This window comes from Molossus molossus, unplaced genomic scaffold (genome assembly GCF_014108415.1).
Source record: "Molossus molossus isolate mMolMol1 unplaced genomic scaffold, mMolMol1.p scaffold_m16_p_12, whole genome shotgun sequence".
NCBI classification, from domain to species: Eukaryota; Metazoa; Chordata; class Mammalia; order Chiroptera; family Molossidae; genus Molossus; species Molossus molossus.
This window is the reverse complement of record NW_023425347.1, coordinates 50,627,348-50,654,943: the sequence shown is the minus strand read 5'-3', so window position 1 is coordinate 50,654,943 and position 27,596 is coordinate 50,627,348. Positions and strand designations below refer to the sequence as shown.

The following is a 27,596-nucleotide window of genomic DNA, read 5'->3' as shown; positions in this document are numbered from 1 at the left end:
TGCTGCCGGCCGGGGTTCCTGTAGCTCCTGCTCGCCTGGCTATTCTGATTCTTTTCAAGCCGTCACGCACCAGTTTCCTAGCGTTATCTTCCTTGCTCTTTTCCTGTCTCCTTCCTTCACAGCTCAGCATGCAGAAAAAAAGCGTCTCCCCCCACGGGTTCCTGCCCAGCTTCGAACATTTTGCCACGCAGGCCATCCATGTGGGCCAGGATCCAGACCAATGGACCTCTCGGGCTGTAGTGACCCCCATCTCCATGTCCACCACGTTCAAGCAAGGGGCTCCTGGCAAGCACTCGGTGAGCTGGGTCTGTCTGGGGCGGTCCGGGGTTGAGCGGGAAAAAGGAAATGGCTTACAAATTAAAAAGGCACCCAAGTTATTTCTAAAATGCCTTATACATCAGGAAGGCAGCCGGGAAGGATGTATTCTCTACCTGTAATCCTCCTTACAATAAAGCTTTATAGTGGATGGTTCAGTGATATTTCTTTTGATAAGCAGGACCAGAAGGAACATTTTGTCCAACTTGCCATCTAGATTTGGACTTAAAATCATGCGATTCTGGCAAATTTGCGGTTCAAAAAAATGAGGGTCATAACTTACTTGAATTACTTTTAGCAGCAACAATAAAAAAGATACAATGTCAACTAAAAAAAAAAAATCAAATTTTTATGACTCAGAATCAAGGTTATTCCCAATAGCTGTATTCAATTATTAATAGTTATTGAGTATTTGCTGTGTGCTAGATACATACTTACATGTTATATCATGTATATTATATGTGTTGTCTCATGTCATTCTGATAACAGCTCTAGTCTGAACTAAGTTCTCCTTTTTCTCATGAAAAAATTGAGATTTGGGGACAAGTAACCTAGCCCAAGGCCACAGGGCTAATAAGTAGTGGAACTGGAATTCCAGCCCTGTTCTGGAACCCCACTTTTAGACATTAGGCTATATTGTGCTCTACTCCAATAATGCTAGCAATAATCTAACTCATTGCATCATTTAAGCAGTGTGGCTCAGTGATTAAGCACATAAATCATGTAGTCAGGAACTAGGTTTGAATTCTGACACCACCTCTTCTGTGCTGGATGACCTTGAACAAAGTTGCTTATCTATTCAAGCCTCCAGTTGATTCAGTGTAAATGGGTTAATAATAGTACCTACCACATTAGATGTTGATATGTATGTTAAGCTGTATGGTCCATTATAATTGCTCAGTAGTTTGGTGTTTCATGGTGTTCACATTTACATTTTTTTTCATTGTATCCTCAAAACAACCAAGTCAAAGGGCAGGAGAGGTATTATACACTTTTCAGAAAAAAGGAACTGACCCAGAGTAATAGATAAATGACATGTAAGGCTGGGAGAAAGCCCTCATTGTTAATCACATAGGTTTGGGTAGAATACTTGATGGATCTTGGAGTATTTTCTGAGGTTCAGAAAAAAGTTGGTTAAATGAACTTTGTAGGTACTACACCTTAATTAAACTTCAAAAACTTCTTTAGTGTGGTATGCTATATTAAGTTTAAGAAAATTCTTTTAGACTTAACCCTTTGTTTTGTCAGGTAGAGTTCCAAGGGCATTTCTACCACTGGTTTAGAATACTTCTAGTTACTGTAGTTTAGAATCAATATGTGTACACACAACCTGTCTTCCAAGCAGATGGTTTGTTCCTGGTGTAGGGTTTTGTGAATGTGTGTGTGGCTGCCGGTGCTTCAACACAGCAGTTACCACTTAGCTATGATATTAATAATTAAATGTTTTTGGAGAGCCAGCAGGGATGGTAAAATCCACAAACTCCACTAAATACCTTTAAAAAATCAATTAAGATCACTAAAGAGAATTTGAGAAGCTGAATGAGAAGCATCTAATTCCCCAGTTCCATTTGAAAAGCTATTGAATGGGTAAGGGGGTAGGAATTTGCCTCTAAAATAGCCTTCTTTCCCACAACAAAGTTAAATCTCTACAGTGAGTATTTACGGAAACATGGGGGTACCTTTCTGTGGCAGTCACCACTTGAATCCATACAGTTTTTTTCTGTCTGGTAAGTACAGCTGCAGTTCACATCAAGTAGGTGATGGTGGGGAGAGATGAGACTATCTGGAGCCCTATAAAATATGCCTGCTCAGTTTGTCAAAAACAAGGAAATAAAGCAACAAAACTTAAATATATATACATATTTATGACTAATAAGTCATATACATATGTATAACTAATACTGGGAGCTCCTCAATCAGAAACAAAGGTGTAAAGAGTGGTTGTATTTCATTATGTGCTGTAGGAGGCAGGGGGTGGAGGATGGGGGTAGGGTGTGTGTGGGAAAATAGAATTTTTCATCAATGATTGAATCCTGGATTTGAATTCTAGCTGTAACACTTCCTATAATATTTGGCTTTACTTACCTCAAAGCAGAGCCCGAGGATTTAATAAAATGATTGGATGAACACAGCTAAGTATGGTGCCATACACATAAAAGGAACATAATGCAAAATTTTAAGAAGTGTTGTGTGGAGCTTCTTTGCCAAGAATTACTCTCTGTTTTTTGAGTCATTTTTGTAGAGCCAGGATCTGATCCTTGAGCATTTGTGGAATCTGTTTATAGCTTCCTTTTGGAAGCGAAACAGAACTTGCATCACTTATTTCTTAGGAAATGAAATACAAGTTAGAATTAGATTTACTGTGGTAGCTTGGAGGATTCTCTTTTTCCGATGTCTCCAGATTAATGAGTAAAGGTAAATCGAACATAATGATAATGCTAATAATAAAAACAACCCGTTATCTAGTAGTTAGCATATGCCAGGCACCATGGAGAGGACTTACTATATGTTATCTTATTTTATCATCACAACAATTTTATGAACTAGATATCTGTATTTTATTCTCATTTATGGATATTGAGATTGACTCTGGGAAATGTTAAGTAACTTACCTGTTGGCATGTAGCTCAGAAATGGCAGGCACAGAATTCTAATCCTGCTTGGCTGACTTCAGAGCCTGTCTGCACTACAACACTATGTTTTTAATGGCAAGACATGTCATAAATAAATAATAAAACTTTATTATAGTAGGATGAACCCATAGTTGTGGAGTTGTCTAGTTACGACTGATAATAAAGTTCTGACTTCTCTCTTTAGGGTTTTGAATATAGCCGTTCTGGAAACCCCACCAGGAATTGCTTGGAAAAAGCAGTGGCAGCTCTGGATGGGGCTAAGTACAGTAAGTGATTTCAGTTCCAAGAGTGTGAAGTTTGGAATCTCTTATATGTGTAGAGAAAATCACAGGCATAGAATGTAGAACTGGAATAAAATAAGGATTAGCTAGTTCAAAACTGTTATTTTACTAAAACATTAAATTATTTGCCCAAGGTCCCACACCTGGTAGACTATGCATATGTATGATTATTAGGTAAAATAAATATGAATCAAGGCAAAATGGCAGAATTTCCATTTGGTCTTCATGTCGATACCCTTTATCTGAAGCTCTCAGTATAAATAGATAAAAATTAACTAAATTTTATAACACCACCTATGAGAATATAAAACTCTCTCATGTTCTGGATCATTCACCTGATTATTTGTGCCTGAGAACAGCAGCAAGGTGCATTTGCATTAGGCAGGTGCCATCGACGTTGTGCTATCAGAAGTTAGGAATTAATCCTTGAACCTTGTGTTTTTTCATACAGGAGTATATTGCTATTGAGTCATCTTTGTATTTTTCATATAAATGATAGTAAATGAGAGCAAATAAGAGTCTTAGGAGTTTTCTCACAGCAAGAGTGTAGGAATTAGAACTATTAATAATGTGAATTATTGCGTTTATTATTTTGGGAAGAGGGTTGATTTTATTTTGGATGAGATTAAACACAAAATTACTGTAACTTAACTACTCTGTAGGGAACATTATTTTCTGCATGAGGTATAAAGACTGGGTGTTTATATGTCACACACATTTTTCAAGTGGGATCCAGAAAAATAGTTGTTTTTAACTGGGTTTTGAAGTTCAGCCGCCTATATGAATTATTTATTGGACAGACCTGCAATGCTAACCTAAATTTTCCTAAGATTTCACAATAATTTTATTTTTCAAATTAATTAGACTATCCCTTCTGCCAGTCACAGATAATTTTTTTTTTTATCATCAAGGTGGTCTATTGATATTTTGTCAGAATATTTTCTTTTACCGTGTTTAATGTGCACAATGTCATTTGTTTTCTTTTTTAAAATTTTATTATGTTTGTTCAACATGAGATCATATTTATTTAAAAGAGTTTCCACAGTAAAAAATTAAAAATAAAATGTATTAAACTTATTAGACATATCTCAGGTCTGCTTTTGAGTTTGTTAAATTATTTGCTCAGCTACATAGCCATAGAGTTAATGAATCATATTTTAGCTCTATTCCTCAAGTTTGACATTTCTTTAGATCCTGATATTTTAAAACTGTAATTTAATTGGCAATTGGCCTTTTATCTCAGAATTTTATGAAAAATTATTTCCTTGAAGTGTTTCAGAGAAATGTTATAACCAAAGCAGATTTATATATTTTTTATTATATAGATATTTTATCTTTGAAATTGAAAGAGGGGTTTTGTAATGGTATTCACTGGGGACTTCTGATGCTCAGCAGGGATGACTGTCCTATCAGCAGAGAGAGGGATATAAAGTAATGCAAGTGAATACTGTACGTATTTTTAACCTGTTGGTCTGACTTTTTGGTTTACTCTAATTTGGTTTTTATTTTAGGTTTGGCTTTTGCTTCAGGTTTAGCAGCCACTATGACTATTACCCATCTCTTAAAAGCAGGAGACCAAATTATATGTATGGATGATGTGTATGGAGGTAGGTGACCTCTTGTATTTGTTTTGTGTCAACTGATATTCTGAGATAATAAAGTGAGCACTGGATTATATTAACAGTGTTGACAAGATTATTGATTATTTATTACCTTTTAAAGGTGTAATGGACACCTCCATGCTGGCACAGACTTGGTAAAAGAGGAGCATAAATACTTAGGTCCATGCTTATAAGAGAGACTGAATAATAATACCTTTCGTTATGCTGTTGGAATGAGGATGTAGGGCTTGATCAACTTTTAGACATTCTGCTCTAGAGAAGATAGTGTTTAAAGGGAGAATGCTCTAATGTAATTTAAAATTTTTACCGGCAATGAATATTAACTGTTGTAACCCATGTCAATCTCAAAAGGGCTTAACTCTACCCATCCCTTTACCCTCCCCCTTTTTGGTTTTAGGGAACCTTTTGAAAATCTGTTGAAAGTTATGAATCCTTTGCCCTGAAAAATATACTTAAGATCACACCCAATGTTCATCAATTTAATTTCAGGGGTCAAGGGGTCTGACCCCTTGAAGCCCATTAATGGATCCAAATTTAAGAACTTTCATTCTCAAGAGTTTAAATGCGACTTATTTAAAGTGGCACGTGTGTAGGTAAAGAAGACAGATTGCCCTTACCCTTGCTTAAGCAAGACTGATTTTTGTGTTCAAACAGCAGGAAATTTTATTGTAAATATACATGTATATTCCCAATGCTTCCAAAGAATTAAAATGTGATTTCTAGAATATTATTATTCTATTTGAACAAAAACTTAAATCTATATGTAAGATCTTTAAAGGAAGGGACTCACTCCTCAGAAATTACAAAGTGCTGTGTGTTTTGTCTTGGTCCCTATGATAGTTTGTTGAATTGAAATGATAAAGTCTCAAACCTTTAGTTACTTTTATAGTGTATTATAGTGTATTATAAAAACCTTATGGCAAATATAGCACAAAATCTTGAAAATTGTTGTTGATGTTTAACAATTATTTATATTATTTTTCAATCTTTATTACTTAAGGCCAGTCTCTACAAAACATCAAAAGTCTAGTATATTTTGATTCAAGTATTTGTCTTTTTTGTTGTTGTTCAACTATTAATAATAGCAGTTTTTTTTTAATCCTCATCCGAGGACATTTTTCCATTTTTTGTTCAGGCAGAACGGGAGGGAGAGAGAGGAAGAGAGAGAGAGAGAGAAACATCGACATGAAAGGGACACATCGAGTGGCTGCCACCCACACGGCTAGGGACAAACTGCAACCGAAGTACATGCCCTTAGCGGGAACCGAACCCAGGTCTCTCTGGACCGTAGGCCAACACTCTAACCACTGAGCAAAACTGGCCAGGGCATAATAGCAGTTTTGTCCTGGCAGTTTTTCTCAGTGGTTAGAGCATTCGCCCTCGGACCAAGGGGTCTCGGGTTTAATTCCAGTCAAGGGCACGCACCTGGGTTGCCGTCCGATCCTGGTCCTGGTCAGGATTGTGCAGGAGGCAACCAATCAATGTGTCTCTCTTATATTGATGTTTCTCTCTCTCTCTCTCCCTTCCTCCCTTCCATTCTATCTAAAATTCAATGGAAAAATATCCTCGGGTAAGGATTAACAAAAACAAAACAAAAAAATAGCAGTTTTTCCTTTCAATTTTGCATATGTAAAAATCAAATTCCAGAATAGTGCTTATAAAATAAATTATACTAAGTTGAATGATTTATCTTCTTTCATTAGAAAACTCTAGGAATTTAACATTGTCTCATTTTTCTATTAAAGTATTCAGAACCACATAACAAAAAGATTAACAAGGTACAAAGAATACATAACCAATTGTTTTTTCTATTACCAAAGTACAATCAGATTGAACATTTATTTTGAGCAATTCATTGACATTGGTTCATATTTTAGATTTGACTACCAGGAAGAAATTGTTTAAAAAAACAGTAAGCCCAGCCGGTGTGGCTCAGTGGATTGAGCATCAATCCTACAGACTGAGAGGTCCCAGTTCGATTCCTTGCCAGGGCACGTGCACAGGTTGCAGTCTTGATCTCCAATAGGGGGCATGCAGGAGGCAGCCGATAGACGTTTCTCTCTCACATCGATGTTTTTCTCTCTCCCTTCCTCTCTAAAAAATCAATAAAAACATTAAAAAAAAAATTTTTTTAAACAGTGATATTTTGGGGAGCATGCCATTTAATGTTTGAAGAATAGAAATTGTGTATTTTGAGAAACATTTTCTGCTTTAAAGACACTTGGCATGTATATCAAGTATGTTTTATTTGACTTTCTAATTTTAAAAAATCCAAGCTTTATATTCTTTACAATACATGACAGCTAAACTATTTAACCAAAGTAGAATTGCTCTTAGTTGTATTTTTCTTGGCAGTTGACACTTCCTTATTTTTTTAAAGTATTATACCTGTACCTATAAAGAATGAACATTTTTTAATACAACGTCCTTTCTATTTTATCTGATTCTCTTCTGCCTCAGGTACAAACAGGTATTTCAGGCGGGTAGCATCTGAATTTGGATTAAAGATTTCTTTTGTTGATTGTTCCAAAACTAAATTACTAGAGGAGGCCATTACACCAGAAACCAAGGTAACTCAGTTTTGTCTTTTTTCCTTGTAATGTTGTGTTTTCATCATTTCTGTTTACTAGGAGACATAACTTAAATCTGAATAACATTTTCTTGGAAACCATCAGCAAGAGTAAAATAGGTCTGGTGTCTTCTAGGTATTATATAGTATAGTGATTAGGTACATAAATTATGGAGTAGATTCCAAATTCTAATTCTGAATCATAGCTAGTGTGTGATGACATCAGATTATTTAACCAAAGTCTCAATTTCTTTATTTGCAAAGTGGGGATAATTGTACTTGCTCTGTAGAAAGGTTGTTGGGTGAATTAAACGAGATAAAGCTTATGAAATGCTTAGTATTGTTCCCAGTACATGATAACTGTTAAAACATTTGTTAGCAAAAGCACACAATTCTTAACTGTATTACCAAGCTAGTATTGGTTATAGAAGTCATGACAGAAATTGGGTTACAGAAAAGGAAGCTTGCCAATCCCCCCTCCCAAACCCTAAGAATAGTGGCTTTATAAGTGTTCTAAGGGATACTTCAGCAAAATAATAGAAGTAGAGAATGGGCCACTAGTAATCTTTAGCCTCCATCCTGGGAAGCTTGGAAGCCACCGGAAGGTGTTTTGTGCCTGAGTGAATGGCATATGTGATATTCTTTCTTGGGACCTCATTTAAATTCTGCTTGGGTAAAAGAAGGACCAATGTCTTTTATTATAAGTCAGCCCTTTCCAACTTTTTGCTAAAGATTAAAAGATCTGAGTTATACTCAAGATTCTGTTGCAGTGTCTGCTAAAAAATTAAAATCTTTTCTCACACAAATACTTTGAAGATTAACACCAGGGTGAGCTTAGAGTGAATAAGGTTTATTTTCAAAGGAGCTTTTTTTGTTTTTCTTTTTTTTTTCTTGCTTGGGAGAAAAGATGCTTATAAAATAGCTAGTCTAAGTCTTTCTAAGGAAGAAAAGCAAATTGTTAATATATTAATTCTTGTCAATAGAACCTGATGAAGTGTCTTTTTACTGACTTGAATTAATACATTTTTCTCCCTGAAATATTTGACTCATCATTTGAAGAAGATTTTTTGCATGTTAATTTACTTTGTATTTATTTACTTCTTTTTACTTTAATTATTACTATTTTGTTATCCTCACCCAAGGATACTTTTTCCATTGATTTTTAGATAGAGTGGAAGGGAAGAGGGGAGGGAGGGAGAGAGAGAAACATCAATGTGAGAGAGACACATCGATTGCTTGCCTCCCGCATGACCCCAACCAGGGCTGGTGGTCTAACCTGCAACCCTGGTACGTGCCCTTGACTGAGAATTGAACTTGAGACCCTTCAGTCCAAGGTCCAACGCTCTAACTGCTGAGCCAAACTGGCCAGGGCACTTTAATTAATTTTTATAATGAGTGGGAATAATAAATTCTAACTCAGAAATACGTTTTATAGATTCTTTAAATATTCCAATACTTATAGAATATACATTACTCTAATTATCTTATTTTTTCTACAGTAAAACTAGAGAGTTTTTATTCATTTATATAGGTAATAAAACAAAAAATTATTTTAACAAATAGAATTCTTTTCTTTGATCTTTTATTTTATTTTAAATACTTCTTTTTCTTTAATATGTTTTTATTGATTTTTTTAGAGAGTGAGGAACGGAGAGAGAAATAGAAACATCAATAAGAGAGAAATGTTGATCAGCTGCCTCCTGCACCACCCCCCACTGGGGATTGAGCCTGAAACCCGGGCACATGCTCTAACGTGCTCTAACCGGGAATAGAACTAGGACCTCTCAGTCCATGGGATGACACTCAATCCACTGAGCCACACTGACCGGTCTTTGGTCTTTTAAATGACTATCAAGCATCAACTATGTGCCTGAATTAAGGAGTGTAGAGGGCAAGTTACTTAATTATGACCTCTCAGAAATTTATGAGGAAGAGGACTCAGATTTGAACCTTTCAACTTCATCATCCAGGCTCTTCTGATGTAACCTTCCAGATGGTTATAATATATGGCATGTATGTTTGTGTAGCGTTTTTTTAAATAAACGATTATCATTTACTGAATTGTTTTAGCTTGTTTGGGTTGAAACCCCCACAAACCCCAACTTGAAGATGATTGATATTGAAGCCTGTGCACATACTGTCCATAAACATGGAGACATAATTTTGGTCGTGGATAACACTTTTATGTCGGCATATTTCCAGGTAAATGCAAATAATTTTTTTGAGTATGATTAGTAGACTATACAGATACCTCTAATTGGGTTGAAAAGATACTAACTAATGGTAGAAAAGGCCCAATTATAATTCTTTGTCTTATCAATAACTAAGATTAGATTTTATAGTTTGAAAATGATTTAAATGTAAACAAGTCCTTCCTTTCCTTAGGTTAATACCTTTTATGGGATTTTATGTGTTTTAAATGTCATCTTAATTAAAGCTTTTAGTTTTTCTTAGGATGTGTAAACTCTCCAAAGATTTGACCTTATTTTGTGATTGTATTTGTCAATGCCTTGCACATAGTAGGGACTTGAATGTTTATGTGCTGGTTAGAAGTTACCAATGTGCCCTGGCTGATTTGGCTCAGCGGTTAGAGTGTTGGCCTGCGGTCCAGAGAAGTTACTAATGTTATTTTTCAGTCGTTCTTTTTTTTTTTTTATCCTCACCCGAGGACATTTTTCCATTTTTTGCTCAGGTAGAGTGGGAGGGAGAGAGAGGAACAGAGAGAGAGAGAGAAACATCGATGTGAAAGGGACACATCGAGTGGCTGCCACCCGCACAACCCAACCAGGGCCGGGGACAAACTGCAACTGAGGTACGCGCCCTTAGCGGGAACCGAACCCGGGTCTCTCAGGACCGCAGGCCGACGCTCTAACTGCTGAGCCAAACCGGCCAGGGCTTTTCAGTCGTTCTTAATTCGTTTTTATCTGACCAACCTTCTAAATAAAAAGAAAAGAAAAGCTGTACTCAATGACATCTCAATGTGTGTCACACATTTTATTTCTTCATTTCTCTTTCTTTCTTTCTTTCTTTCGAGTTTCTCTTCCCTCAGCACCCGTAGATTTTATGTATCCCTTTATATTTTAGCCTTATTTGGATTATGAATTTCTACTCTTATGTTTCACATTTTAGCTCTAAGTATTTAGAGTGCTCCTTTTAGGCCATCTTTTTTCCCACCCACCCCTCTACATACATCTTTCCCCACCCCCAAACCTTCCCATTTATCCTTTATTTCTTTCCTTTATATCCAGATTCTTCTTCCTTTCTGTTCTTTTTGTCTCCTTTTGGTAGCTTATCTTGGGATCTCTATAATTGATTGGTTGTCTGCTCCCAACCCCCTTCCTCTGATAATCTAACTTTGTTTCCTTTTCTTATTAGGAGTTACCTTCTCCCTGTTCTTTCCTTCCTTCCTGTACCTTGTGGTTCATTCTTATTACACTTCCTGTAGTTCACCTGTATTATGCAGAGTTCCTGAAACCCCAGCTCATTTTCTTCAGCTCTTCAATTAGGTACATGTTTACAAGCTCAATTGTTTACATTCCCCCCTCCCTCTCCCCACAGTTCTGGGTTCCCGAAGTTGGGCCAGGCTTCGGCCTTCATGTGACTAGCTACCTCCCTGGCTGTTTGCATAAGCCTGTTCTCTACCTTCCTTCATTTTATCTATCCAGAAAGCATTACCATGTTTTATTTGCCTTTCCTGAAACACTCTTCCTGGCTGAATTGTATTCACATAGCTTCAAGGGACACTTACCTTCATGTATACAGTGGTCCCTTGGTATCCAAAGGGATTGGTTCCAGGAACCCCTATGGAAACCAAAATCCACAGATGCTCAAGTCCCTTATATAAAATGGCATAGTATTGTATATAACCCATGCACTTCCCCTTGAGTACTTTAATCTCTAGGTCACTTATAATACCTAGTACAATGTAAATTCTATATAAATAGTTATACTGTATTGTTCGGTGAAAAGTGACAAGAAAAAAAGTCTGTACATGTGCAGCACAGACACAACCTTTTTAGGTCTAACTACATAGTATGGTCAGGAACAGTATAACTTTTTCCCCCAACTGTTTTCCATCAGTGGTTGGTTGGATCCTTGGACAGATATAGAAGGTTGTGACTGTGTCTTTAGCTGCTTCCTATAACATCTTGTAACAGAAAACCTAGTAAGGCAATCCATTTCTTTCTTTTTTGTTTTATTAATCCTCACCCGAGGATATTTTTCCAATGATTTTTAGATACAGTGGAAGAGAGGGCGGATGGGGGGGTGGGCGGAGGGGAGAAGAAACATAGATGTGAGAGAGATACATCTATTGGTTGCCTACCACCGGACCCTGAACAGGGTCGGGGACTGAACCTGCAACCCAGGTCTGCACCCTTGACTGGAAATTGACCTGTGACCTCCTGTCCACTGGCGGATGCTCTAACTGCTGAGCCAAACTGGTCAGGGCTAGGCAGTCCTTTTCTAAGTGAAAATCTCCTGGCATTATCTATTTGTCACAGGTGGTTTTCAGTCTTAGATTCTTTATCTCAATTTTTCACCCATATGCCATTTGCAATAGGCCAGTTATGACACAATGTAGGAGTGATCTGGCTGAGTCACAGTGAGTCCTGTATATTCCCGAAGAGATGGCATGAATTGTTTTAGCCTGGGCCTGTCCAGGTTACTTACCAGACTTGGCCCTCTTTCTTCCACTGTCAGTAAAATAGGTCCAGTTTTTCTACTTTCCTGAAGGCCGCATCACACTGTTCATGACAGGGATGGCAATTTGCTTCATTTCAATCTGGATTCATTCCAGTTGAGTTAATCAGAATCACATTGTTCCTAGGCAACCACATGTATTAATTCCACAAAGCAAACCCTCTGAAAACATCCTCTCACTGTTTTATCCTCATGAAAATTGGATATATTCTCTTTCTTGCCTGACTTTTGTCTTCTGGGTCCCTTGGAAGTCTCACAAAAGGCAAAATGACAGATTGACCAGCATAAAGTTTCAGAGTAGAGCCTCTGGATTCTGGTAATCTGGGTAGGAGTCCTGACTACCAGGTTTTTAATAATGAGTGATTTATTTTATTTATCTTAGTCCCTTTTTCTCATCTGTACAATTAGAGTCATAAAGGTACTGATTTTATTGAACTAGGGAAAGTATTTTGCACAGTGCCTCACTGGGTTTTGTAAATATTTAACATGGTTCTTGAGATAATGAGATCAAAAAATGTTAGTTATTGGATTTTCTGTTGACCATAGAGTTTACAGAGCGTTAGTCCAGGAAGAGAACTTAGACATCATCTAGTTTGACTCTATCATTTTGGAGATGAACAAACCAATGTGTAGAGAGTGCGTTGAGCAGTTCCTTACTTAAAGCCTATTAATGAAACATGCATAGCCCTCTACATTCATACCTTCGAAAGACTAAAAACTAGTGAGATTAAAACACACAGAACACACACTTTATTATATTTTATTTGTATTTATTTATTTATTTTTAATATATTTTGTTTCTTGATTTTAGAGAGAGAGGAAGGGAGAGGGAGAGAGAGATAGAAACATCGGTGAGGGAGAACATCTATTGGCTGTCTCCTGCATGCCCCCCACTGGGGATTTGGCCCACAACCTGGGCCTGTCCCCTGACCGGGAATTGAACCGGTGACCTCTTGGTGCATGGGTCAGTGCTCAACCACTGAGCCACACCGGCTGGGCCACACACTTTATTTTAAAGAAAATATAAATGGAAAGATGTTGATAGTATATTGTTTAGTGAATAAGTTGATTATATCAAAGACATTTTAAGACTAAAGGATTAATTTGCAGGACAATTGTGTGAGGTAAACAATCCAAACAAATGTCTTTGTAAGTGATTTAAACTTGGCAAAACTAGTATAATAAAAGAGTAATTAAGAGTCAAGATCATGGCAAACCAAATGAATAAACAGCATATATTAGCAGGTTTTAATGATGAAAAATCTAAGAGATTAGTTTTATCTTAACTTGGCATAACAACTGCTGAATATTTATATCTATTATTTTATGTATTTACTGAATCATTAGAATGCCATCATTTCTGCTGTAGGTAATAAATTTTGGGGCTAGTCAGTAACTGCTCTAAAGGAAGAGGTTCAGGAGATTTGTGCCTTTGGAGGATATCAGATATCCTAGAAAATTTTAAGATGTACATATTTTTGAAAAGTTAGAATAGGAATGGTAGTTACAATTCCAAATAGGTAAGTAACGAAGCATATTTTCAAGCGATTTCTTATTTAAAATAAAATCATTTATTCTTTTCAGCGACCTTTGGCTCTGGGAGCTGATATTTGTATGTATTCGGCAACAAAATACATGAATGGTAAGACATGCAGAATCTACACTTTAAACATTCTCTTCCATGGATCGATGGAAATATAGCATAGGGCTTGACGTTTTGATCCCTTTTCTTGTACTATTATTCAAGTTTTCCCTATGACTCGTGTAGAAAGTAAAAAATATATACTTTGATTAAATGTAAGATTTGATTTATAGCAGATCAAACTATGCTTATGATTTTTGAACAGGATTAAAATTTACTGTAAAAGATTATATTTTTATCCTGCTGACAGCTTTAAAAGAAACACTTTTTATATGAGTTTTATTTTCTTTTTTAGGTATGGCTTTTGCTACTGTCAAATTGAATAAAATTTATTTAAACTTATTCTATAGAGCTTTTTTCTAGAGAGTTTTTTCAAGTGAAAGTCACATTTTAGAAATTATAAATTAAAGTAAAAGCATACATTGTTTCTAACTTAATGGTTTTTGTTTTGTTTTAGGCCACAGTGATGTTGTAATGGGCTTAGTGTCTGTCAATTCTGAGAGTCTCCATGATAGGCTCCGATTCTTGCAAAATTGTAAGTATTAAAAAGTCTAAATTATTTTATGCTCTCAGAGAGGCTACATTTAATCTTTATATTTCCACTAAATGTTGTGAAATGATAACATTCTACTAATTTAGAAAGAAATGATAAATAGAGGTAAAAAAATTGGGTATTTAGAGGAAAGTTGAAAAATTGGGTTGTAAAGATATAGTTATAGCATAACAGGGCTTTATTTACAACATGACACCCAGGATGAGTTTTTTTATTTTTCAAATCTATGTTAATTTTGATCGTAATGTGGTAAAGCCCAAGTTAATTTTCAGTTTTAAGACTTAATGGATTTTTTCTTTTTTAAAAAACAAACATTTAGTATGATGACTTTCTTATATTATATTTTTATATCTGAAATGGTGAATTTTAAATACCACTTAATATATAAACTTACATTCTTCAACAGATACTTACACATCACTTCCTGTTTAGATTGTTTAGTTGTCTTAGTATAGATAGGAGTTATTTGAAGAGACTTTGATTAATTATTATAGTTTGACAGACATGTAAGATACAAACATAATTAGGGATAAGAATGCCCTTCTAGAGATATACATTCCACACCAGGGGTGCACCTCAAGGATCCAGCTGGTGTGATCAGAAGGCTGTGCTACTGGACCCCACAGGACACCTACAACAATAGGCCACCCTAGAAAGCCTAGGAGACATAGCAACTCTACACATAGAAACAAGTACAAGGAGGCAGCTAAAAGGAGGAGACAAAGAAACACGTCTCAAATGAAAGAACAGAACAAAAGTCCAGAAAAAGAACTAAATGAAATGGAGATAAGCAATCTACTTGATGCAGAGTTCAAAACACTGGTTATAAGAATGTTCAGTGAACTGAGTGAGAACTTCAAGGAACTTAATGAGAACTTCAAGGAACTTAATGAGAACTCCAAGGAACTTAGTGAGAATATAAACAACATAAAAAAGGACCACTCAGAAATGAAGGATGCACTAATTGAAATAAAGAATAATTTACAGGAAATCAATAGTAGAGTAGGTGAAACCAAGAAGCAAACCATCAATTTGGTATAGAAGGAAGTAAAACCCAATCAGAACAGCAAAAAGAAGAAAGAATTTTAAAAAATGAGGATAGTATAAGAAGCCTCTGGGACAACTTCAGGCGTGCCAACATTCACATAATAAGGGTGCCAGAAGGAGAAGAGAGAGAGCAAGACATTGAAAACCTATTTGAAAAAATAATGACAGAAAACTTCCCTAACTTGCCCTGGCTGGTTTGGCTCAGCAATTGGAGTGTTGGCCTGTGGACTAGAGAGTCCCGGGTTTGGTTCCCACTAGGGGCATGTACCAAAAAATTAAATAAACTAATTAATTTAAAAAAAGAAAAATTTCCTAATTTGGTGAAGGAAACAGACATACAAGTCCTGGAAGCACAGAGAGTCCCAAACAAGATGAACCCAAAGAGGCCCACACCAAGACACATCATAATCAAAATGCAAAAGGTTAAAGACAAGGAGAGAATCTTAAAAGCATCAGGAGAAAAGCAGTTTGTTACTATAAGGGAACTCCCATAAGACTGTCAGCCGATTTCTCAAAAGAAACTTTGCAGGCCAGAAGTGAATGGCAAGAGATATTCAAGGTGATGAAAAGCAACAATCTGCAACAAAGATTACCCTGCAAAGCTATCATTTAGAATTGATGGACTTATAAAGAGTTTCCTGGACAAGAAAAAGCTAAAGGTGTTCTTCACCACCAAAACAGTATTACATGAAATGTTGAAGGGTCTTCTTGAAAAAGAATAATGAGAAGAAAAATATGAACAATAAAAATGGCAATTAAGTCCTGGCCGGTTTGGCTCAGCAGTTAGAGCATCGGCCTGTAGTCCAGAGAGACCTGGGTTCGGTTCCCTCTAGGGACGTGTATCTCGGTTGTGGTTTGTCCCCAGCCCTGGTTGGATCGTGCTGGAGGCAGCCACTTGATAGGTCTCTCTCACATCGATGTTTCTCTCCCTCTCTTCCTCTCTCTCCCTGCCCGCTCTATCTGAACAAAAAATGGAAAGATGTCCTCAGGTTAAGATAAAAAAATGGCAATTAATACATATCTATCTGCAATTGCATCTACAAACAAAGTGTACAAGCGGAACAGAAACAAACTCATAAATACAGAGAACTTTTTGTTGGTTGCCAGATAGGAGGGAGTTTGGGGCAATGGGTGAAAAAAGTGAAGGATTAGGAAGTACAAATTGGTTGTTAGATAGATGAACCTCAGAGGGAAAAGGGGAGGGGTTGGGAAGAAATAAGCCAAAGAACTATGCATAACCAAGGGACACAGACAATGGTGTGGGGAAGGCAGGAGGGAAAGGTGAGTGGGAAGGAAGTTGTCAAGGGGGCAAAAAGGGGGCATCTGTAATACTTCCAACAATAAAGATAAGTTTTTTTTTTAATGCCTTTCTAGGGAATAAGTATCAAAGTAACAAAAAGGGGTTCTGAGGAGGGGAAACCAACATTTATTGTTTGATAAGTTTTGTTTGTAAAAAGTAGGAGTTTGTTCCATCTCCTAGAAGTGTGTAAAGTCATAGGCTGCTTTGAACAAAAGCTAAATAGAATGTTCGTAGAACATTCAGTAGTAACAGTGTTGTAGTGCAACAGAGCCAAAGAAAGACCACTAGAAAAGTGAAGTCCAAATAAGAGCCGTTTATTAGCTGGTCAGCATCTGATTCTGAACACCCCTGTAATTAGCTGGCCGGCGTCTGATTCCAAACACCCCTGTGACAGAGTCTTCGGAGATCAGCCTCAATATTCTTTATTACATGCCTTTTATACCTTACAGCAAAAGTTTAATGATATAAGAAAATAGAATTTCCTTGATATAATGCCCAAGGCTACAACAATGCTGTATAGAATTAGTTTGCCTTGCAGATAACAGAAACACTCAGGCACACCCAGGAACTCCCAGACACTCCCAGGAACACCCAGGAACTCCCAGGTATTTCAAGGTACATTGGATCACACTTAGCCCCGAGCTGCACAAACACAGTGCAAGCCTAATTCCTTGAGATTGTGGGGGAGGTCAAGTCTCTGACTCAAGACCTCCAGGCTCCGTAGATTCTGTCAGAAACGTAGCCGGCTCCCAACAATTTCTTGGTTCAGAGAGTATTCCAATTTACTGAGGTTATTTTGATCTCTGTCCTGTTGATTAAATTCTTTACAAAACAGGTTCAGCTAGAGGGCACACAGTGACTTTCCCAATCATCAATTATGGAGCTATAAACAAGTCAGCACAATAATTTACCATCATCAATTACGGGGTTATGAACATGTCAGGACAATAGGAACTGAACTGCTTTTTTCTCTATGATGTAATACTTTTCAAAGAAATATAAGGTTTAGCTATGTGCAATATGTCACTTTATCAAAATCGTAGAGTTCATACTTGAAGTTACTGTATTTGTACGTAATTTTCAGGATATTCATTTTCCCTCTCATTTTAAAGCCCATTTTTCTATAATTTATGCTTCATTCTCATGCTTCTGATTTGATATATTAATTTCCTGCCTAAAACTCAAGCATTGGGTTTGGTAGCTAGCTTCTCAGAGACACTATAATGAAAAAGAGGAGTCAGAGAATTTTGTAGGTTCCTAGCTACCTTCACACTAACCCAGATCATGTTTATTTTGCAGCAATTGGAGCAGTCCCTTCTCCTTTTGACTGTTACCTTTGCAGTCGAGGTCTGAAGACTCTGCAAGTCCGAATGCAGAGGCATTTTGAAAATGGAATGGCAGTTGCTCAGTTTCTGGAATCAAATCCTCTGGTAGAAAAGGTTATTTATCCTGGTATGTTAATCTGATTTCTAAGCACCTATTCTTGGGATTGTAAGCGTTATCCTAAGCATCCTGTGTGTGTAACATTTATTTGTAAGTTAGGTGCTTTCATATATTTTCACATTGTTCTTTAATTATTGGACGCTGCTGTGTGACAGGCTCTGTGGTGGGTCTAGTGATAAAGAAGATAGACATGATCTCTGGCTTTGTGTTGAAGTCTAGTATATGCTTGGATGTTGAGAATTTAGTCTTATGCATTAGATCAGCAATTCTCAACCTTTTCCATCTCAGGGCTTCCATAAACGAATTACTAAACTTCTGCAGCACACCAAAAAACTTTTTTTTTTTTTTTGCCAATTGGACCAAAAAAAATTGGTATAATTTTGATTCATTTACATCGCAGAGCTATTGTGTTGGCTGTTGTCTTTTTTTTTTTTTTTAATCCTCACCCGAGGACATTCTTCCATTTTTTGTTCAGATAGAGTGGGAGGGAGAGAGAGAGAAACATCGACGTGAAAGGGACACATCGAGTGGTTGCCACCTGCACAACCCAACCAAGGCCGGGGACAAACTGCAACCGAGGTACGTTCCCTTAGCAGGAACCAAACCCAGGACTCTCTGGACCATAGGCCGACGCTCAACCGCTGAGCCAAAATGGCCAGTGCTGTTGTCATTTTGTATTTGACAGTCTAAGGGAAAAGAGGTCAGTGCCTCTGACTAAAGAGTCAGGTATTGCCTGTTTTAAATTTTTTTGTGGCACATCTGTTGAAAATTGCTACATTAGATGTTCCTGTGATAGTCTTTAGCTTGCAGGTTTTTTGTTCCTGTTGCAAGATTGCAACATTGTACTTTCCAGTTGTTTTGCATATCATTTTACCAGTCTGCTGCTCTGCATTAGCTCTGACTTTTATCTGATTTGAGTTGGAGCTTGGCACTTACGCACCAAAATCCCCACAAAGCTCTCTTACTTTTTTTTTAATTCCTTCACATCTCACAGTCTGAAGAAATACTCATGTGGAGCTAACAGACTTACATGTTACTGTTTGAATTTATTTACCAGTCTTTTAAATTGTGGTGGTCTTGCCCTGGCCAGTTTGGCTCAGCAGTTAGAACGTTGGCCTGTGGAGCAGAGTCCTGGGTTCGGTTCCCGCTAAGGGCATGTACCTCAGTTGCAGTTTGTCCCCAGCCCCGGTTGGGGTTGTGTGGATGGCAACCACTCAATGTGTCTCTCTCACATCAATATTTCTCTCTCTTTCTCCCCCTCTCCCTCCTGCTCTATCTGAAGATAAATACAAAAATGTCCTCGGGTGAGGATGCAAAAAAAAAAAATTGTGGTGGTCTCAAGTAAATAGTTATTTTAAACTCTTTGTGGTATAAAGCCACATACCCTTGGGTATACAGGAGAATTAAGCCTGATCCCTACCCTCAAAGAACTTTAATAAACCAAGGTAGAGATAGTCCATATGAGATTAAGTGCCCTATATGTACCCTAGGTAAAGAGGCATATATTGTTTTTTTGTTTGTTTTTTGTTGTTAATCCTCACCCAAAGACATTTTTCCATTGATTTTTTTTTTTTTTTTTTTTAGAGAGAAGGGAGGAAGAGAGAGAGATATCGATGTAAGAGTGACACATCGATTGGTTGCCTCCAGCATGACCCCAACTGGGGCTGGGGATTGAACCTGCAACCCAGGTACATTCCCTTGACCGGAATCGAATCTACAACCCTTCGGTCGGCTGGCCAGTGCTCTAATTTTTGAACCAAACCAGCCAGGGGAAGAGGTATATATTTTGAATGAAGAAAGGGAGAAACATTTTGGACTGTGACCTGAAGAATGGGTAGCATTTGTTTAAGTCTTGGACAAAGCATTTCAGATTCATTCAGTAAATAGTATTAATTGCCAACTATGGGCCAAGCTTTGTACTAGCAACTGGAATCTAATTAACAAAAGAAATGGATTTCTCATGAAACTAGGCTGGTGAATAAGACAGATATTAAGCAAGACTCTACTGTTACCTGCAATGAGAATGCGATTCTTATCTCCTTGAAGGGAAGAAAGATTTCAATCAAGACACAAAATGAAGAAAAGCAAGCAAGAATTTATTGGCCGCAGCAAAAACACACTTAGGACAGTGAAACAAGGAAGAGCATAGAAGAAGCAACAAGATAGCCTGGGCTGGGCTGCCTTGGCTCCCTGGGAAATCAGAGAGAAGGGGCCTTGGTGACAGGTTCAGGGGGTTAGTCGGGGATGAGCTGCCATGCCCACTGCTCCCCTGGTCCCTTGGAGTTTAAGATACAAGTGCCTGTGGGGGGGGGAGAAGGGGGGGGGAGAAGGGACTGGCATGGGTGTGCTCCCTGGAGGGAGAGTGCACTGGGACCTTCATTTCCAGGGGTTTTAAAGGCTGGGTATGTAGGGGAGGCCTTAGGGGAGGATCAGTAGAATGTTCATCAGCTCCATGCTGATGTATCAAAATGAGATTTATTCCCTTAACTTCATCAGTCCTTGGGTGTGGTTAGCAAATGGCACTCATTGGATTTCTGCTTTCTGTCTCCCCGAGTAGAGTGATTTAAGCTATTTACCCTCTGGTTGGGGAGGAGAAGTGCAAACCATTTACTTTTAAGTGCCCTTGGTTCAGGGAAGATAGGATTTACTAGGTGGCTACAAGCTGCTGTTTAACTCTCTTAGTTTCCCTAGTCTGCTTTTCCTGGAATTTTTCTAGCTTCTTACTATTCTATAATACAGAAGGATATAATTAACAAGGGGTAGGGCAGTCAGCGTGGAGAATGTTCCAGGTTATAGGACAGCAGGGACCAAGGTCCTGAGATAAAAACAGAGTGTGGTACTTCTGTTTTCTCTCTCTATTGATTTTAGAAAGAGAGGAAGGGAGAGGGAGAGATAGAAACATCAGTGAGAGAGAACATCAACTGGCCACCCCCTGCATGCCCCCAACTGGGGATCAGGTCCACAACCTGGGCATGTGCCTTGACTGGGAATTGAACTGGCAAACTTTTGGTGCATGGGTTGATGCCCAACCCCTGAGCCACCCCGGCTGGGCGTGTGTGGTACTTCTTTAAAGAAAGCTGGCGTGGCTGCAGCATGAGGAGCATAGAAAGGACAGGTAAAAAGAAATGAAGCTAGAGAAGTAGAGAGAAGGCCAGAACAAGTAGCCAGCTGTCACCATTGTGTAAAGCTCATTATTAAGCTTATTTGTGGTTTACTTGAGCAAACAGTGATTTTTTTGGTTTTGTTTTGTTTGGAAATTACATGTTTGACTCTAAAATAAGACTTTATTACAGGGCTGCCCTCTCATCCTCAGCATGAGCTGGCAAAGCGTCAGTGCACGGGCTGCCCGGGGATGATCACCTTTTATATTAAGGGCACTCTTCAGCATGCTGAGACTTTTCTCAAGAACCTGAAGGTAAACTTTCAAAACAGGTTTTTCAATTGTAAAGATAAGACCTTCTTACAGCAGGTCATTATCTCTCACTTCCATCCAACTCAAGAGGAATGTTTTTGTACCTGCAGGTCACAGTAGAAACCTCTTTGTCGTGAAATGCATTGGGTTAGAAAATGACTGGTGTGGTAGCAGCTATCTGAATATGTTTATTTATTTAACTTTCCAGATACTGCCATCAATTTGAGAGACAGAATGTTCTAGTACTTCGGTTTTCAAATTTATTTAAAAGGAAATTCCTTTTCCAAATGAAATATTATTTGAGACCTCAAAGTATGTGCTGTTTCTGCAATGCCCAAGGCTGTGCTGAAATCCAGCCTCCCAGGCTGCCTCTGCCTGGGGTGAGGGAAGGGAGGCCTTTATCGAAATTTCACAGTAGCAAAAAGTTCTTAGGGGCCCTGGAAGAGAGGTCTACATAACCACACACACCGAGTTAAATTTTGTCTGTGTTTTAAATACTACTAGTCTAAAGAATAGGATGCTGCCAGATTAGTCAAAGCCCTACTGGTATCTAAATTTGTCCACCTCTAGAGTCAGAAAGAGAGTAATGCATGTTTAATTTAGTATAGTTGTGAGAGTAATTTTTAAAATATTTGTAAAATTCTATGATATAACACTAAATACCAAAACCGAGTTATTTTTTTCTTCTATTCCAGAGTTGGGGGAGTTAAATGGATGTATTAATTTAATAAGTGATGCATGCAAATAAATAAGTGTTTAGACATTTAGATACTTTTATTTAAAGGGTAACCACGGAGCTAGGTCTCAAATGTAGTAAATCTGAGGTTTTAGCGCTCATGTCAAGTATTACTTAAGTATAGGGTCAAATTAAGAAGGTAATTTATCAACTTAAAAACATTTTTTTTCTTTATTGATTTTAGACAGAGAGGAAGCGGGAGAGAGAGAGAGAAACATCTGTGAGAAGGAACATCAGTGGGCCGCCTCCTGCATGCCCCCCACTGGAAATCGGACCCACAACCTGGGCATGTGCCCTGACCGGAAATCAAACCAGTGACCTCTTGGTACACAGGTTGATGTTCAACCACTGAGCCACACCGGCTGGGTTTTATCAACTCTTAATATTTTATAAGTTTATATATAATATGTCTAATGAAATCATTGTTGTGGATTTTATTCTCATTGTTTTCTCTGACTTTCTTGTCTAATTTACAGTTTATTCATAATCACTAGTTGCCATTCTCTGTCCCAGGGCCATTTTATTAAAAACATTTATTTTTAGATTTTTGTATTTTTATTTTAGTAGAAGATCTAAATTAATATTTTCTTTGCCGTAGTTATTTACTCTGGCTGAGAGCTTGGGAGGATATGAGAGTCTTGCTGAGCTTCCGTAAGTGTATTTTTCTTTTTCTTAGTGTTTGAACTTTGATGACTGTTTTAATGATCATTTGGAAAAGGAAAAGGATAAAACCAGAAATAATTCAAGATATTTAATGATCAGAACAGCATGGTACTATTTAATCAGAATGGATTCTAACTCAGTAGAATGGAGACTGATGAAATCTAATGGAGGCTACTTATCAGTGTCCTCCCAAATTTTCCTTCCACCCCCGTTCGGTCTGAAGGAGATTCTAGCAGGATTGTATGGTAGACCTTCTGGCCTTTGGCCCAGGGGTCCTTGTTCTATCCCACTCTGCCCTGGAAGGGAGGTTGGAGACTTTGTCCTGGAGGGGCCGATTTCAAGGCTCCCTGGGAAATAGAGAACGTGTCTCTGATGAAAACCCTCCCCGCCCTGATTGTCCGAGGAGGGCCCAAATAGATACCATCACACATCTTTACTTTCTGTTCAGCCTTGAATGGCTCTATGTTGTTTTCCAAAATCTAACTTGTTTTTCTTGGATCTTCACTGTCTGACCAAATGAATTCATTTCTCTATTTTTCTTTATTGATTTTAGAGAGAGAGGAAGGGAGAGGGAGAGAGAGATAGAAATGTTGATGAGAGAGAACATCATTGGCCGCTTCCTGCATGCCCCCCACTGGGGATTTGGCTCACAAATCTGGGCATATGCTCTGACTGGGAATTGAACTGGCAACCTCTTGGTGCATGGGTCAACACTCAACCACTGAGCCACACCAGCCGGGCCCAAATGAATGCATCTAATTTTATTTATTTTTATTAATATGAAGCAGCTATGATTAGTGCAGCACTTTATATTATAGACTAGGAAACAAAGATTCAGAAAGTTCTGCTGATTACTGGAATGTCACATTAGTAATTTAACTCTTGAGGCTTTGCGGTGGTGGTGGGGGGGATACAAACAGCCTGGATCTGGATTTGAGACCTGTTCTACCAATTACTTAAACTTTGAGCGTCAATTTTTTTTATCCGTAAAGTGGGCTTAATATTTAAAATAATGATTATCATTTATTGATTACCTATCTCACCAAGCATTCCTGAACTATATACTGACTTCATTGTATGTTACTGTGACCATATATTGTAATTATTGCAGGGCTCAATAAACAGCATTACCTGATAATTTTCAACAGTACTAAATGCACATGATGTTTCTGTTTTGATTTCCATAAACATTTCTGAAATAACTGTTCTGGAAGCGTTGTGCTGAGAGGTATCAGGGATTACCAAAATTTAAGCACATTTTCTGCCCTCTCAAAGCAGTTTACAGTTTCTGAGGAAAGTTAGGCAGTTTCGCAAAGTTAAAAAAAACATGATGCCCAAATAATAATTCAAATAATTAGGATAACACCTATAAGTTTTTGTTTTTTTATCCTCACTCGAGGACTTTTTTTTTTTTTTCTCATTTATCTTCAGATGGGGGTGCGGGGGGAGAAACATTGATGTGAGAGAGACACATCAACTGGTTGCCACCCACACGACTCCAACCGGGGCTGAGGACAAACTGCAACCTAGGTATGTTCCCTTAGCGGGAACCGAATGCAGGACTCTCTGGTCTGCGGGCCGACGCTCTAACCGCTGAGCCAAACCAGCCAGGGCGATGTTTTGTTAGTCTTTTAAGGAAATGTCTGTTAATAAGTCTGGATGCACCAGAAGACACACACAACATGTGAAATTGGGTTATTTTTCATAGTAATGAAATGTATATTACGCTGAGGCAAGTCTTAAAAATAAACTTCTCCTGATTTATTTAGGGAGTTGGTTTAAAGTTGCTTGGCCCTCAGATGCTTCAGCTAGGCCATAACCCTGATGCCAGTAGACAAGTGAATTTAGGTCAGGGCTTGTCTGTTCTATCACCCTTCTTCTGTGTCTCCCAGCTTGGCTGCAGCTAGTGCAGCATTGCAATAAGGGAGGAGGAAGCAGAGCCGGTGTGCACTGGATTGGTCTCCCAGCCTGATAACACGTATTAATTGTGTGACCTTAGAAAAGCTGTTAATACTCTTTCAACCTCCATTTTCCCCATTGTAAAATGGGGATACTACTGTGCCCAGATCTGAGGGCTGTTGTGAGAACCTAGGGAAAAATAATTCCTAAGCTGATGCCTTGATACATGTTAAGTGCTCGGTAAATGTTGACTACCATTATAAATTATTTTTTATTAGGCACCTACTACATTACAAGTACATTCTAGGTACTTGTAAGTGCTTTATATGTATTCCTTCCATTAAGGACCATGACAACTTTAGAGATAGATGTTATATTCAATTTTTATTCATTAAAAATGAATTAATGCACATAAATGACTTAGAGTACCTATCTTGTGGTAAGCATACAATAAGTGATAGCTACAATTATTTCAGAAAAGGAAATTGACTCTGGGAACAGCTAAGTTTTTTAAACCCACATAGCCAGTATGTAGAGGGGCTGAGATTCTTCCCCAAGTCTATTGACTCAGAGGCCTAAGTTCTTATTTCTACCTGTGCACTCTCTTTTAAGGATTTGAGAGCCTGAAAAGGCAGAACATTTTAAGGAGAATATTTGCATGTAAAACTTCATTAGAGTGATGAAAGAAGATATCCTTACTTTGATCATGACTGAGATTGTCTTTCCATGGGTCTGAAGTGAGATGGGAGAAAGCAGCTTAGGCGTTGGTTTCCCAATTCTTTGTATAGTGCCTGACCCATCATAGGTGGTGTACCTTTACACATGGGTTATGTGCCAGAATTCCTAATGCACACCGGTTGTTACTAGTGATCCTGGGTTGCCTTTTCCGGATCTGCCTCAGAAGGTCCAGTCTGGATTGATTCACTGATCCAGAAGAAATTAATTCTGACTGGCTCTTGATCCAGCTGGTTGGTCACAGGACATATGATGTCTGGCCAAGGCCTCATTTAGGAAAGGTGTTAAAATGCACACACTGGAGCCCTGGCCAGTTTGGCTTAGCGGTTAGAGTGTCAGCCTGCAGACCAGGGAGTCCTGGGTTCGGTTCCCGCTAAGGGCACGTACCTCGGTTGCAGTTTGTCCCCGGCCCCAGTTGGGGTCACGTCAGTGGCAACCACTCGATGTGTCTCTCTGTCACGTTGATGTTTCTCTCTCCCTCTCTTCCTTCCTCTCTCCCACCAGCCAGCTCTATCTCAAGATAAAAATGCAAAAATGTCCTAGGGTGAGGATAAAAATAAATAAATAAAGTACACACACTGGAGGCTCTGTCTTTCCCTCCTGCACGGGGGTGCTTGACCGGCATCTTCTGTGTCTGGATTGAGTATACTGTACTAATGCTATACAATGATAAAAGACCTTAGATTTCACTTAAAATAATGACTAGAAAAGATACTATTAACAATTTCTTATTTTTTGCCTATGAAAAATTATAAGCGTATGAGGACTTTTTTTAAATTATCATTTTAAATTTTTTTTATTTTTAATCCTCATCCGAGGAAATTTTCCCATTTTTTGTTCAGATAGAGTGGGAGCGAGAGAAGGGGAGAGAGAGAGAAACATCGACGTGAAAGGGACACATCGAGTGGCTGCCACCCCCACGACCCAACCAGGGGACAAACTGCAACTGAGGTACATGCCCTTAGCAGGAACCGAACTTGGGTCTCTCTGTATCGCAGTCCAATGCTCTAACTGCTGAGCCAAACTGGCCAGGGCGTATGAGGACTTTTATAGAGTAGAAAAAAATTGGAAGATAACTGCAATTTCTAAGATGGAAATTTGCCTCCACTGATATAATATAGTGATCAAAAGTTTGCTCACTTTTCCTTCCAGGGCAATTATGACCCATGCATCAGTGCCCAAGAGCCACAGAGATGCTCTTGGAATTAGTGACACACTGATTCGACTCTCTGTGGGCTTAGAGGATAAAGAAGACCTGCTGGAAGATATAGGTCAAGCTTTGAAGGCAGCAGTAAGTTTAATTACTTTAGTGTTTATTGATATGTGTGCATGAGGGTGTGTTTAATCTTGGGGGTGGGGCTCACTATATTTATAAAGAGAGTCCTTGCAATGAATGCTTAAAGGTTTTCTCTTTCTACAATAAACAGTGTATAAATGTGCAGGGAACTCAGTCGAAGTGCAGATTTAAAGATGACAGTATTCAGAAGAGTTCTTAGGGGAGGTGAAGTCATTGCCAGCACATATAATAACCTATTTTTCTTGTGCACTGTTATTGCAGCACTCTCCAAATGCGCATTGAACCCAGCATACCAGAACTGCTTTTAGAAGTTGCTTCCTGAGAGATCAAATCTTCTGAATAATTGAATGGACCATTCATGAAGTTTTGTAGATTTTTCAAGTGAAAAATTTAAGGCACCTCATTACCCTTCACAACTGCAATTTCCCAGGGATCATCCCTGTCTTCGACATTTCCTCTTCCTTATTGTCGTTGACAGGCCAATTCTGTTAATATCTTTTGTTAATTTTGGTATACATTTGCCTCTTAAGGAGGTGACATTTGTGTGGCTTTTTGGGATCATGTTCCTTTTTTTATTGATTAAGACTTATATTGACCAGGTTTACAATATAGTGATAATTCATTTATGATATTTTCTGAAGAACTTAAATTATTAAATGAATGTTTTTAAATCAAGTGTGATTTTTTATCTTTTTGAAAACAGCCCTTAAAGTAATGGTTTACACTTAATTACCATAAGCCAAAAATC

General features: G+C 38.1%; 1 protein-coding gene across 1 annotated transcript; it reads left to right on the top strand.

Moving 5' to 3' along the window:
• CTH (cystathionine gamma-lyase) lies at positions 1 to 27,596 on the top strand. Its single transcript, XM_036256322.1, has 12 exons — positions 1 to 296; positions 3,133 to 3,214; positions 4,741 to 4,836; positions 7,312 to 7,421; positions 9,491 to 9,622; positions 13,706 to 13,763; positions 14,221 to 14,298; positions 17,963 to 18,115; positions 21,400 to 21,521; positions 22,853 to 22,905; positions 26,704 to 26,842; positions 27,110 to 27,596. The coding sequence occupies exons 1-12, from the start codon at positions 129 to 131 to the stop codon at positions 27,128 to 27,130; spliced, it is 1,212 nt and encodes a 403-aa protein (XP_036112215.1). The 5' UTR covers positions 1 to 128; the 3' UTR covers positions 27,131 to 27,596.

Excerpts from the sequence above, each read along its gene's own strand:
- CTH (XM_036256322.1), top strand. The coding sequence starts at position 129 with ATGCAGAAAAAAAGCGTCTCCCCCCACGGGTTCCTGCCCAGCTTCGAA. Across the intron at positions 13,764-14,220 it reads GGCAACAAAATACATGAATG|GCCACAGTGATGTTGTAATG; the intron begins GTAAGACATGCA and ends GTTTTGTTTTAG. Across the intron at positions 21,522-22,852 it reads CTTTTCTCAAGAACCTGAAG|TTATTTACTCTGGCTGAGAG; the intron begins GTAAACTTTCAA and ends TCTTTGCCGTAG.